The following is a 12,712-nucleotide window of genomic DNA, read 5'->3' on the forward strand; positions in this document are numbered from 1 at the left end:
ACATAGTATCTAGGTATGACGGTAAAGTATTTGACATACTCAAGGTACCTACTAGTAATAATTTACAAGTATCTCTCATTTTAGAAAACACTACGTTGAGAAATGTCTGAAGCTTACAGATAAACAAAATGTAAACAAGAGAAATATTTGTACAAAGTTCAACAAATTACTCGTCGTCTACCGAGTACCGACGTGTAATGATGATGTACGTATGAAAAATGCATGGAATTCATTATACGACAATAACATCTACAATGCTGAACAAATGTCTGGAATTTAACGTACAATGATGATGTACGTATGAAAAATGCATGGAATTCACTATACGACAATAACATCTACAATGCTGAACAAATGTCTGGAATTTAACGTACCAAAACACATCTAGATTACGAGTATCTAAATATCCATAAAGCTGATGACAAACGTATCGAGCTCAATAAGGCCTGTCGCTCATGGGACCTGTTACTGTAGTCGCGCAACTTTTAGTGGCGCGGAGTCGTGCGATGCCGCCTGAAAATCTAAACCTATGAAGACGACGGAGATCTCTCTCACTGGAGTCGCGCGACTAAGGTCTTCTATACATGGAGTGTGAAATATCTTTGCAAATTTCATAGTTTTGGATTTTCAGGTGGTGTCGCGCGACTACACTTCCAATGTGCAGCAGGCCCAATACGATACATACGAGTAATGCTGATGACAAACGTATCGAGCTCAATAAGGCCTGTCGCTTATGGGACCTGTTACTGTAGTCGCGCAACTTTTAGTAGCGCGGAGTCGCGCGATGCCGCCTGAAAATCTAAACCTATGAAGACGGAGATCTCTCTCACTGGAGTCGCGCGACTAAGGTCTTCTATACATGGACTGTGAAATATCTATGCAAATATTATAGTTTTGGATTTTCAGGTGGTGTCGCGCGACTACACTTCCAATGTGCAGCAGGCCTAATACGATACATACGAGTAATAGGGAGATGTAGAACAGATGTAAAACTGAGCTTAAGTTTATCATAGTGATAAACATCTTCATCTCAAAGCTCAAAGGTGATGACGTGTGAGAGGATTAACCAGAGTATCATAACTCAACACAGGTGGAATGGTGGTGAGAGTGTTCTGTACAGGGCGTTCTAAATGTCCTCTGAAATCGTCAGAATTTATAAATGAAATTTTGATTCCCGTATACGAAAAATGGGTCTGCAAGATTCTGAAAGTGAATTGGTGAGCCTCTCGAGGTCTGGTTTTGTTTCCTACATTTTCCGCTCTGGATATTTCCTTCGTGATGCGCACCTTCAACTTAATGACAGGTTTGGTGATGGGCGGATAGGTGGAACTCTAGTAAAATTTGGAGTACCTACTCTTAGGTGCAATTGAAATATGTGTTATCAAATGACAGAGTACCAATGATCGAGGTACGACGTCAAATGACGGAGGAAATGTCATAACGATTGGATCATTCGAATAATGATATGTTAGACAAAGATCCAATGTTATTTTTGTTTTCTTCTTCTACTCCTACCTATATGAAGAAATTTGGCAATTTTCGGTTTCCAGCAAGCAGCAATAAACTATGTTTAACTCTTTGGAGTAATTTGACGTAACAAGTAACAAGCTATCGGTTGTAATCAGCAGACCGGAGTATCATAACTCAACACAGGTGGAATGGTGGTGGGAGTGTTCTGTACAGGGCGTTCTAAATGTCCTCTGAAATCGTCAGAATTTATAAATGAAATTTTGATTCCCGTATACGAAAAATGGGTAGGTAGGTACAGGTAAGTAGGTACTCGAAACAAGGCTACAATCGAGTTCAACAGCTTTCGTCAAAGATTCCTTTGAGGCTCAAGGGTAGGTAGGTACAGGTAAGTAGGTACTCGAAACAAGGCTACAATCGAGTTCAACAGCTTTCGTCAAAGATTCCTTTGAGGCTCAAGTCAAGTGTTACATTACCTACCTATCCAAGGCAGTAGTAAATGAGAGAGATTCCAAAATGTCATTGCCTCCATGTTTAATTTCCTCGTCCAACTGTGGTTCAAGTCAACAAACATAGCGCATAATCGTATATTTATGCAGAATCACAAAAAGAAGAAGTTCTTTGGAGCACCCTATCGACATTTGACATCAGCAAGGGAGGCATATCAAAATCTTGCTCACTTTTCACTGTGACGTGACAAAACTTTGACTTTGCACAATGATGTGAATGTAAGGCTGGTACGCTATTTGAATTTGACACGACACATTATTCATCGGAGATATAAAGCTCAACAGTGTATCCAGACTTAGTGATTTTTCACTAAATTTAGTGAATTCTTGGCAAATCTAGTGATTTAGTGATTTGAGGTCAAAATCTAGTGCGCAATCCTCGCTTAGTGATACATTGGATAGTGGAACGTGTAGTGATTTAGACGGCAGTACACCTCCTCCTCTACCCAAGAAGAAATCCATTGTAACATTCTCCTCTGAAGGATCCAGTGTTGCCGGGAGCAGCATTAACAGTGACGATGAAATCAGCTGTGATTCACTGAACAGCAGTGAGTTGGAGGAAATTACCGACAGCAAGAAACATGAGGACGATAGCAACATCGACTTCAAAGCAAGTTTCAAAGAAAAGCAAAAGCTATTCTCACAGAAAATTGTAACCATCAATGAAAATAATTTGTTAGTAAAAAGTAACAATAACTTTGATGCTCAAGTAAATAATAGTAAGCATAGTTTTATAGAAAAGTTAAACGCTTTTGAACAAAAACAAATTTTAGGAAACGAATCTAAATGTAATAATAATGATAGTAAATTAAATGTATCTAAAGTAAGCTTTAATAGGAAAATTGTTCTTCATGATATTAACAATAGTTGTGAATCTAAAGAAAATAGTTCAAGTGTAAACCAAATAAGTGAACAAGAAAAAGTAATTCATAATAAAAAATGTACTTCTGTCACTAAAATAGTACCAATATTAAAGAAAACATCCAATTTAACCTTTGTTAACAAAGAAAACACCTCAGCACCAAATGAGTTTGAGTCTGTAGGTATAACCGAAAGTGCAATCAGTGAATCCGTGCCTCGTGTGAGTAATGAAACATCCAGTGATAGTGAAATGGTGAATATAAACAACAATGAAAATTGTGTTAGTGAGAATTCTGTCAGTGATGGAGTTGAAAAGTTAGTAATAAGTAATTCTAGAGATCATCACACCGGATTAACCAAGATGAAATTCAAACGCAAAGAGATTCATTACGAGTGGGAAATCAAAAAAAGGTTAAAGAGAGGACACAAATATATTTATACTTCAAGAAAGTAGAAACGAGGAAAAGCCAACGAGGTAAAAAGAAAGTGGACTTTGTGGCACCAGGATTCTCAATAAAGTCACATATCTCTACCATCCTTGGTAAGTTGGTAAAATAATTAATTGATTAGTAAGTTGAGAATGAAGAGATTGTATTCATTACGAAGATGATCAACATTATAAATTCCATCTCAATGAGAATAATTTCGATACAGATGATGCCAAGAAATCGCAACAGAATGAAGAAGATGACTACTTTGCAGGATATAAAAATTTGGATGGAATGACCAGCTCAGCAACTTCTACAATCAAAAGTTCTAAAGGAACTGTCAGAGGTGTTAAGAATAGGGTGCGAGCTGGAATTGCCACATTTCTAACCATGCCAACCACAAAGGTGAGTGTAAGGTTTGAACTTTATTTCATTTAGCATGAGATACACAGGTACACACAGGGCAAATGCACGTGCACGTATTTCTTTTACATGGTTACCTACTTACTCGTGTATGGGATTTTCAAAATGAAAAAAAAAAAGAAGAAGAAAGGAAAATCATTAGGTAGGTATCTCTTTAATTATTTTTTTTCCCCAATGATTCTATCTCCAGATAGGAGTCCACGTCTACCGTAAGATTATTGTTTCAACAAGAACATTACGCCTGTAAAACTCCTGGGTTTGAATCTTTGAATTCCTCGAATGACTGAACAGAATTTTTTGTTCTTTCATCGGATAGACGGATACCATTTTTTCGTCGGAATACTTTTCTATATAAAAATGAACATTGTACAATGATGCGTGATCATAAAAAGGTAAAAAAAGGAGAAAGATGCATTAGACGTTAGGTAGTACTTACTCTAGGTATATACCTACTTTTTTTGTATTTCGATAAAAAGCTATGTATTTAGTAAAAAGGTATTCTTCATTATCATAAATTTCAATTTTCCGTTCCACCTTGTATCTTCCAACTGGAGAGAAGAAACTTATTGGAGCAAATCCTACTTTTTTGTATTTCGATAAAAAGCTATGTATTTAGCAAAAAGGTATTCTTCATTATCATAAATTTCAATTTTCCGTTCCATCTTGTATCTTCCAACCAACTGGAGAGAAGAAACTTATTGGAGCAAATACTAATGAAAAATACCTAACTATGTTAAGGTAGCGTGTAACTTTTTATTAAAACAGCTATAACACTCATCGTCCACTACAACTTGAACTGCCAGGTCGGTAACCTCAACGCTAGAAAATACTCAAGAAGCTACACTTGAAACTTTCTAAACATCCAGGCAATATAAACAAGGTTTAACTCTCTTCAAGTCATCCTTGCAACTTCCTTTAAAAAGTTCTCAAGAGGTGAAACCTGTTTTTCCAGCAACATGTTCCAAAATGCAGCCATAAATGGAAGATGGACAAGAGTTTCACTAGATGCAAATGCTAGAATGTCATAGGTTACTGGAACTTGTTTGAGGAAAGAGAAAATAACTGCCAAAAAAATACCAAAAAGTCCTTTTGAAAAACGACATCAATATGAAAGCAATCTCTGTAGTGGTCATGACAGTGGCCTAGCTCTCCAGGTTTTATTCATAGGCGGTTCTGGCCTAAATTTTTGGGGGGGCTTGATTTTGAAGGTACACCTTCAAAATTTTGATTTAGCTTTATGTAAAAAAATCTGGTGTGAACATCATACCTGTGTTTATGGTATAGGAATACTTAGAAATTGAATTGCACATATTATGGGCATACTCCTACACCTACACACATGAATAACTCAGCAAAAACCCATCGTCCATGTTCATATTATGCAAGTATGTAAATAATAGAAAGAAAATGTATAGTTAATACGAGAAACAGGGAAACAATATAGGACATTTTTCCCCTGAATCCTGATGATATTTCTGATATGTACGAGTATGTACTATTGTACATAGGCATAGATACCACCTACTAAATAGGTAACTATGGAGGTACCTACGTACCTAGATTTTTTTTTCAGGGAAAATGACCTAATAGTCAACTCCGAGCATTTGAAAACAACATCAACAACAACAACAACAACAACAACAACAACAACAACAACAACAACAACATTTTTTTCTCTCATTGTTGTTGTATTTAATACGTAACCTACCCCCTGTGTTTAGACTGTTTAGAAAGCTATTTTATTTATTCCTCCTATGCTGTCTACATTCCATATTCCATACCTATCGGACCATCTCCCTATTCTAACTTTCTTCTCATCTCCCAAAAGCCCCTCTAATCCAGGATGCTGTCGGTTACAGTCATGTTATTGTTTATTCCACGGTGGTGCCTCTTGAAAGATACACTCGAAAGGTTGTCAAAAATGACAATATTGTTTCTTTTTGTCATGAGTGATGTTATTTCATCATATACGTTTATCAATGTATTATCGTCTCCTGCAGTCCACCACCATGCCACGAAGGTACACACGGGTATGTCAGTATATCCATGTGTTGTCAATACGAAAATTTTGAAGTGAATAGAGAGCGTATTCAATTTTATTTTTACCTATGGGTCCAGCTGTTAAAATCTAGGACATTAACATTACTTTTGTAGATCTATGTATTTTTAACAGAACCAGCTTCCAGCTTGTAACTCTAATGTCAAGGCCTAATAATCTACTATCAAGCCCTAATCTTTCTAAAATTTCAATCCAGTAATAACCTAATACCGCCTTTATTAATAGATGAAGAAATGTAAAACCTAACTGTTTCCAGCATAAAAATCGACTCAAAGTTCAGGAGAACCCCTAGTCACATAAATAAGTCATCCACCTGATCTTTATATCTTTAGATGAGTTTGTCATAAGGACTGAAACAAATAAGATCACAAAGTAGTTATAGCAGGAACAGGTAAAACTTATATCGTCCAATCACCTAAGCTGAGCAACTAGTCACATAAATAAGTCATCCACCTGATCTTTATATCTTTAGATGAGTTTGTCATAAGGACTGAAACAAATAAGATCACAAAGTAGCAGGAGAACCTGTTTTCTCGCCGAAATGGATACGAGCTAAACTTTGTTTTAAGTAGCAATCTATAACGTAACCCAAGCCGAAGTTTAAGGTCCCGACACATCGTAATATTTTCATCAAAGCAACCTGATATTTGATGCGAGTCTTCAATATGAAAATAAATTATGACGTCCAATCAAAAACAGCCCGGGGGGGAAACCTTGATATAAAATTGGAAGATAATAAATAGGTTGCATGGAGGAGAGATGGAGGTGCCGATGCCGAAATTGAGAAACACCTTTGATAGACCCTACCAGTCTTTGACTTCTCTTACATTTTAGCCTGAAGGATTGGCTTCGAATTTCCTCTTTTTACTTTGTTATCTTTTGCAGGAGTATCGATTATATCAAATATCCAAATTTGACCCTTGAGTCCGTTTGGCTGAAACGGCCTTTTCCTTTAGATGTGCCCATGTTCTGATTTTTAGACGGATAGCAGATGTGTTTTGTTTTGTTTCAGTAATAATTTAGTACATTGAGAGCTTCGCACTTGTATACCATGTTTTAGCGTCTAGTGGCAGAAACATTATATAGGTCTCGAAGTTATTTGTAGGTACTGAATAAAATGAGAGTCTCTAGAGTAAGCATTAAGCAGCTCAGCATGAAACCTAATCCAAGGTCTCGAAGTTATTTGTAGGTACTGAATAAAATGAGAGTCTCTAGAGTAAGCATTAAGCAGCTCAGCATGAAACCTAATCCAATACCAAGGTGCAATGACTGCTAGCATCCCGACGAAGAATGTCAAGCATCCTCTGGAGTCTACGTGGCTCCTATTAAGTACGTGGCCCCTATTAGGACCGGTACACATGGTACCACATGTCACCTAATTAATTACGTGGCCCCTATTAGGGCCCTTACACAAGCTACTTACTACATGTCTCCCAACTGCCTAGTCTGTTACTTACCTCTCCGAGTCCGGTTGTTAAACACAATATTTCAAAGAATATAAGGGCTTCGGTATTTACTGAGAGAAGATCTTGAATCGTCGTTCTTTCAGCCTAGTCTGTTGACAGATGGTCTTCCAACCTTTCGACAGATCGTTGCGTGCAAACTGTCTACGCCATATTTGCAAAAATTTCAATCGTTTGGACCTGAAATTTACGCATATATCGTATACACACGTAACTGTAGGAAGACCATGTTAGAAGGCCATTCGTTGAAAGATCAACTTGGGAGATGTGTCATAGCCCGTGTACCGGGCTTTTATGTACGTGACTGGATTTGTTAGGTGCATAAGGGCCCTTACACAAGCTTCTACATGTCTCCCAAGTGCTTAGTCTGTTACTTACCTCTCCGAGTCCGGTTGTTAAACACAAAGAAATGTGGCATGTAAATATAAGGACTTTGGTATTTACTGAGAGAAGATCTTGAATCGTCGTTCTTTTAGTCTAGTCTGTTGACAGATGGTCTTTCAACCTTTCGACAGATCATGTGTAAACTGTCTACGCCATATTTGCAAAAATTTCATTCGTTTGGACCTGAAATTTACGCATATATCGTATACACATATACACACGTAACTGTAGTTGGAAGACCATGTTAGAGGGCCATTCGTTGAAAGATCAACTTGGGAGATGTGTCATAGCCCGTGTACCGGGCTTTTATGTACGTGACTGGATTTGTTAGGTGCATATTGTGCACGGACCATTGGGAAAACACACCTCTAGGAATGCACAACACCTGTTAATTACTCCTCTGGTGGGAACTGAAGCAGAAAGACAAACATGCCTGCTTTTGCAGCAGAAAATCTCAGACTGTGGGAATATCTGAGAGGTGGTGATAGCCTGCTTGAGTTGGAGGTGTTTTCCAAGAAATCTGAAGCAATAATCTCTTTGACGTTAAACCTTTCGGTAACCTTTTTTAACAAGTGGTCAGTAAGCTTCAAGGATGTGACACATTTACCACATCTTAAAAGTAACATCAGGCTTTTTTGGAGTAGTTTTAGTACCTCCGTGAAGCGAAATGGTGTTCGAAATGAAGCTATCCAAATGTGTTTATCAGCATAAAGCATATGTAATATTTGGAAGGAGGCGAAGGAAATGGGGAGAGGGAGAGAGAGAGAGAGAGAGAGAGAGAGAGAGAGAGGACATCAGTCTGACAAGATACAAGTTGGATACTAGAGTTACCTATATCAGACATTTACATAATAATTTCTCAATTATTGTCTCAATTTACATCACAATATTCATCAATTGATTTCCTTACATCTTATAACAACTAACCAAGTACAACATCTTGAATCACCAACAATATCAGAAGTGGGTACCTACCTAACATATTTTATCTTCATCTCAAAGACTTGAGCCAAGTACAACATCTTGAATCACCAACAATATCAGAAGTGGGTACCTACCTAACATATTTTATCTTCATCTCAAAGACTTGAGCAAGTTGAACAGAAGCATCAATAATACAATGCAAAGAATCAACCAGCAAGTACTCTCACAAGACTTCAATAAAATGTTGTTTGACAAGAGGAAATTACCTACACAGACAAGCAAATCACGTCAATTGAGCATACATATAATTTAACAATAAAAATCTGGTGTGAACATCACACGACTTTCTATTACATTTGCGGAATACGTATTTGAAAAAAAAAGAAATAAAAAATCACGTCAAATGAGCATACATTTATAATTCAACAATAAAAATAATAAACTCGGCAAAGAGTAATAAAATCAAGAGGCTCGTTCCGAGTCTGGTTAACTGCAAAGAGAAATGTGTTCTCAATCAGGAAATATACAGTCAGGGCCCTGTTGAGCATACACATATAATTTAACAATAAAAATAATAAACTCGGAAAAGAGTAATAAAAATAATAAAATCAAGAGGCTCGTTCCGAGTCTGGTTAACTGCAAAGAGAAATGTGTTCTCAATCAGGAAATATAGTCAGGGCCCTGGTTCTGTAAACTTTGCAGAGGGCTCTGCACCTCTACATTCTACAGAGTGTATTTTTTCAAAAATTCTAGTGTGAAGGTATACAGTCAGGGCCCTGGTTCTGCAAAATTTGCAGAGGGCTCTGCACCTCTACATTCTACAGAGTGTATTTTTTCAAAAATTCTAGTGTTAACATCACACGACTTTCCCTATCCTATGCACCTCTACATTCTACAGAGTGTATTTTTTCAAAAATTCTAGTGTTAACATCACACGACTTTCCCTATCCTATTGAATATCTTTAACCGTTTAGTCAGTACAGCTAAAACCCTTTTTTATAACTCACTCAGTCTTTACACATATGTATCTATGCAAATCTCAGTAACTCAGTACCTATCCTATGCAAATCTAAATTTTGTATTTTTGTACCCACTTGTTGTGATTTCTTAGATTAGATTTTTATGATGTCTATGATTAAATTACATTATAACATGCTATTATGCAAACAACATCATTAACATCCATTTTAGGGAGGCCAGCCGGATTAATAAAGATTTCTTTGATCTAGAACACTAGAACCTGTTGTTGGTGGATCTATCATCTATCAGAAATGTGTTCAAATTGTCGGTCTTAATCTTTTGGAATCAGCCAGGAGCGCTACTATAGCAAGTTGAATGAACTAGTCATCATCGGTTCTCCAAAGTTAAGTGAGGTTTCGCGTGGTTGGTATAGGGATGGGTGATCATCTGGGAAATCGCATGCTGCTGGCTTTTCCCGGCCCAACTGAGGATAGGTGAGGTTGAGTAGGCTGTTAAGCTTGTCGCCTAGGATAAAACTACGATCAATGAAAACCTTATATTAGGATACGTAAGTATAGTGAAGTTAAGCACCTATCAAACAAACAAAACAAAAATAGACCTTTACCATCTAAGGTTCGAAGGCAATCTCTGCCTCATCAGAAACACAGGTTGTGAGACCGTACTACTTATGAATGAGAACTGAAATAGAACATCTGCTAAAGAGAACATGAATAGGTACCTATACTTGATACATAGTTTTGATATTTGTAAATCCAATCCAGTACATAGAACACGCATCGATAATAAAATTATGTGTTAATCTATTTACGTATCTAGTTTTCTGCAAAAATAACGCATTCTAGTAAAATAAAATAATTAATTAATATGTTTGAACCTAATTTATGCTGGCCTTCCTCTGACTGAATAATGTAAGGTCACTTTTTAAAATCTTTGCAAAAAAGAAATGTAGAGTACAAAAGCGCTATACTTTTTGTGCTAAGCAGGTTTGTGATGAAGAGTTAAAGGAAAAGAAATAAATTTCTGCAATGTTAATCTATTCTGATATACATAGTTTTGATATTTGTAAATCCAATCCAGTACAGAGAACACGCATCGATAATTATGTGTTAACCTATTTACGTATCTAGTTTTCTGCAAAAATAACACATTCTAGTAAAATAAAATAATTAATTAATATGTTTGAACCTAATTTATAGCCTCCCTCTGACTGAATAATGTAAGGTCACTTTTTAAAATCTTTGCAAAAAAGAAATGTAGAGTCCAAAAGCGCTATACTTTTTGTGCTAAGCAGGTTTGTGATGAAGAGTTAAAGGAAAAGAAATAATGCCATAAGAAGATTAAGAAGGGACTTACGGCTACGGGTCCTAAAAGGCTTGATGGAGTTAAAAAATTATTAGGAAGCAAATTACCTTTATATTATTCCGAAAAAATCGGACAAAGTATTCCAGAGTAGTTATCTATTGGTGAACAAACAAACAAAAATCTCGCTCTAAAATTCGCAGCTTGCTTCGTTCGTTGATTAATCTCTCACATCATGATGAATCTCTCTCACATCTCACATCTTCTTTCTTCTCATCAGACAGTGGCTTCTTCTGTCACGAAATTTGGCCTGAGGCTGATTTTTTTTTAATTAACAACAGAAACCCATTCTGGTATTCTGGCATGAAAGTGTTTTGTGCTGATATAGCCTTAAGAAACACAATTAACAGAGAGAGAGAGAAAGAAAGAGAGAGAGAGAGAGAAAGAAAGAGAGAGAGAGAGAGAGAGAGAGAGAGAAGCATCATAGACAGATTTTTTTGTTCTTTTGTTATTTTTTTTTGCCTGTCCTTTTGTTTTTCTATTTTCATTAAAGATTTTTTTGTTGGCCAGACAAAAGTGTGTATGTATAAGAGAGAAAGAAGAGTAGAAAGAGAACGAGAGAGAAAGGGAGAGAGAAAAGGAGAAAAAGAAATAAAGACGTGGAGAAAATGATGGGGGAGGGAGAGAGACACACACACAATGAAAAGGGAAGAGAAAGAGAGTGGGAGGAAGAGGGACAGTGAAGGAGAAAAAAAAGAGGAACCTGCTTTTGCTGCAGAAAATCTCAGACTGTGGGAATATCTGAGAGGTGGTGATAACTTGCTTGAGTTGGATTAGAAGAGGTTGTAGTTGTTCCTCGAAAAATTTGTCCTAGTAAGGTGTTTTCCAAGAAATCTGAAGCAATAATCTCTTTGACGTTAAACCTTTCGGTAACCTTTTTTAACAAGTGGTCAGTAAGCTTCAAAGCTCCATGTCGACAAGATCCCTACTGTAATAGGTACCTATATGTTCCAAGTTTTAACCAATAAAGAAAGGCGTGGGGAATCAAAAAAGGTTAAAGAGAGGACACAAATATATTTACTTCGAGATTGAGAGAGAGAAGGGGAGAGAGAAAAGGAGAAAGAGAAATAAAGACGTGGAGAAAATGATTGGGGAGGGAGAGAGACACACACACACAATGAAAAGGGAAGAGAAAGAGAGTGGGAGGAAGAGGGACAGTGAAGGAGAAAAAAAAGAGGAACCTTACCTCGTGAAGAGATTTCTGGAAAGTAGAAATGAGGAAAAGCCAACGAGGAAAAAAGAAAGTGGACTTTGTGGCACCAGGATTCTCAATAAAATCACATATCTCTACCATCCTTGGTAAGTTGGTAAAATAATTAATTGATTAGTAAGTTGAGAATGAAGAGATTGTATGAACAGAATCAAATGAAAAGGGAAGAGAAAGAGAGTGGGAGGAAGAGGGACAGTGAAGGAGAAAAAAAAGAGGAACCTTACCTCGTGAAAAGAAAGTTAAATTAGGTTTGAAATTAAAAAGAAGGATGTGGAATTTGGGAAGGTCGTAAAAATTATGCCAAATTTGATTAAAGGTACAAAAAAGTCATAAAAAATGTAGGACACTTAAATTGGCCGACACGTGATCTCAAGTAGGTTTGGTGACATCAATAATGTGGTACCTCTACCCTAATAATAATAAATGTTATTATACCATTTGGTATAAATTTTATCATTATAAATAAGGATTTTTGACAATGTCATGTTTCTAACACATGGTACCTATGTATTTATTTTCAACAATTATGTAACTGTTTAGGTGGTGTAGTGGTCAAGGCGCTTGCTTGGTAGACATATGAAATTTTACCTGACCATTTTAAAAGGACTTTTTAGTCCCATTTGAGCAGTATAAATAAGCACTAT

General features: G+C 36.7%; 1 protein-coding gene across 1 annotated transcript in view; it reads left to right on the forward strand.

The window, feature by feature from the left end:
* Positions 1 to 2,333: 2,333 nt before the first annotated feature.
* LOC103512149 (glutaredoxin domain-containing cysteine-rich protein CG31559-like) overlaps positions 2,334 to 12,712 on the forward strand; it is a gene marked incomplete at its 5' end in the record, with an annotated part of 65,344 nt that continues 54,965 nt past the window's right edge. Inside the window, 2 exons of the mRNA XM_017445281.2 lie at positions 2,334 to 3,230; positions 3,442 to 3,670. Coding sequence (XP_017300770.1) covers positions 2,334 to 3,230; positions 3,442 to 3,670 — 1,126 coding nt within the window. The remainder of the gene's footprint in view (positions 3,231 to 3,441; positions 3,671 to 12,712) is intronic.

This window comes from Diaphorina citri, unplaced genomic scaffold (genome assembly GCF_000475195.1).
Source record: "Diaphorina citri unplaced genomic scaffold, Diaci psyllid genome assembly version 1.1 scaffold797, whole genome shotgun sequence".
Lineage (NCBI taxonomy): Eukaryota > Metazoa > Arthropoda > Insecta > Hemiptera > Psyllidae > Diaphorina > Diaphorina citri.